Here is a 980-nt window from a genome sequence, read left to right as displayed (position 1 = left end):
GTCAAAAAGGGAAGCAGAACAAGTAAAATACAATAATTACCTTTATATTGAGGTTAGCAAGGCTACCATTCAAAAGTTCAATTTCAATATCTTTCTTGGCAAGTATTTCTTTGTTCATCTCTTTCTCTTCCATCTGGTCCTTAATCAGTGCTTCATATTTGGCTACAATGTTGCGTACCCGATTTTCTGCATCATCACGTTCAACAAAGCTGTTTTGGACCTATTAAACAATAAGCATATATTAATATATAGGCGGTAAAATCTGCTACATTTATTACAACTGCAATTCTCAACTCTAAACATTTACTGATTGCATTACTGTCTAAATGCCTCCTGTTTGCTATTAACAAGTTTGTTACCTCTTCTTCCAGTTGCTCTGCCTTTGCCTTATAAAGCTCCATCTGGTCATGGAAACTCTGCCCTTCAACCACCACTTCATCTAACTGTAGTTGTAGTTCTGCTATCAAGTCATCCTTTACCATGACAGATGCTTCAAGGTTATCCCTCAAGAGAGTCAGGTGGTCTATCTGCTCCTTGAGGTTTTGAACTTCATCTTCAGTGAGAGATTTCTGTTCTGCAGACTCCTATTGAAATACAGTCAACAGTTAAACTACACTAAGTAAAGCAGTACACACTAACTCAAAGAGCAGAAAAGGAATCTCATAGTACAGTACATACTAGCTAACTGAAAATATTAAGATTATGTTGTCCAATTGTGCTCAACAGCACTCTAAAGTGTTCATTTACATATAAATGCAAGCATACCTCTAGCTGCCTCAATTGTAGTTGGAGACCTGACCGTTCATCTGTCAAACGTGATATCATAAGCTGAGATTCAGTCAATTCTTCTCTGATTAACTGAATCTGATCATTTAATTCCATAACTTCTCCTTTATCTCCACTACCGCTTTCTGTTCCAAGGGAAAGAAAAAAAGTATGAGACATGTATTCAAAGTCATGTTTAAATTCATACAAACCGC

The 980-nt window shown here is 36.6% G+C and overlaps 1 protein-coding gene across 1 annotated transcript in view; it reads right to left on the bottom strand.

The window, feature by feature from the left end:
• Nucleotides 1-980, bottom strand: part of LOC119592635 (hyaluronan mediated motility receptor-like) — a 12637-nt gene that overhangs the window by 6679 nt on the left and 4978 nt on the right. Inside the window, 3 exon segments of the mRNA XM_037941532.1 lie at nt 41-220; nt 360-584; nt 766-913. Of these exon segments, the coding sequence (XP_037797460.1) occupies nt 41-220; nt 360-584; nt 766-913 (553 nt within the window).

The sequence above is a fragment of the Penaeus monodon genome, chromosome 30 (genome assembly GCF_015228065.2).
Source record: "Penaeus monodon isolate SGIC_2016 chromosome 30, NSTDA_Pmon_1, whole genome shotgun sequence".
Classification (NCBI taxonomy): Eukaryota; Metazoa; Arthropoda; class Malacostraca; order Decapoda; family Penaeidae; genus Penaeus; species Penaeus monodon.
This window is presented reverse-complemented; position numbering and strand designations above follow the sequence as displayed.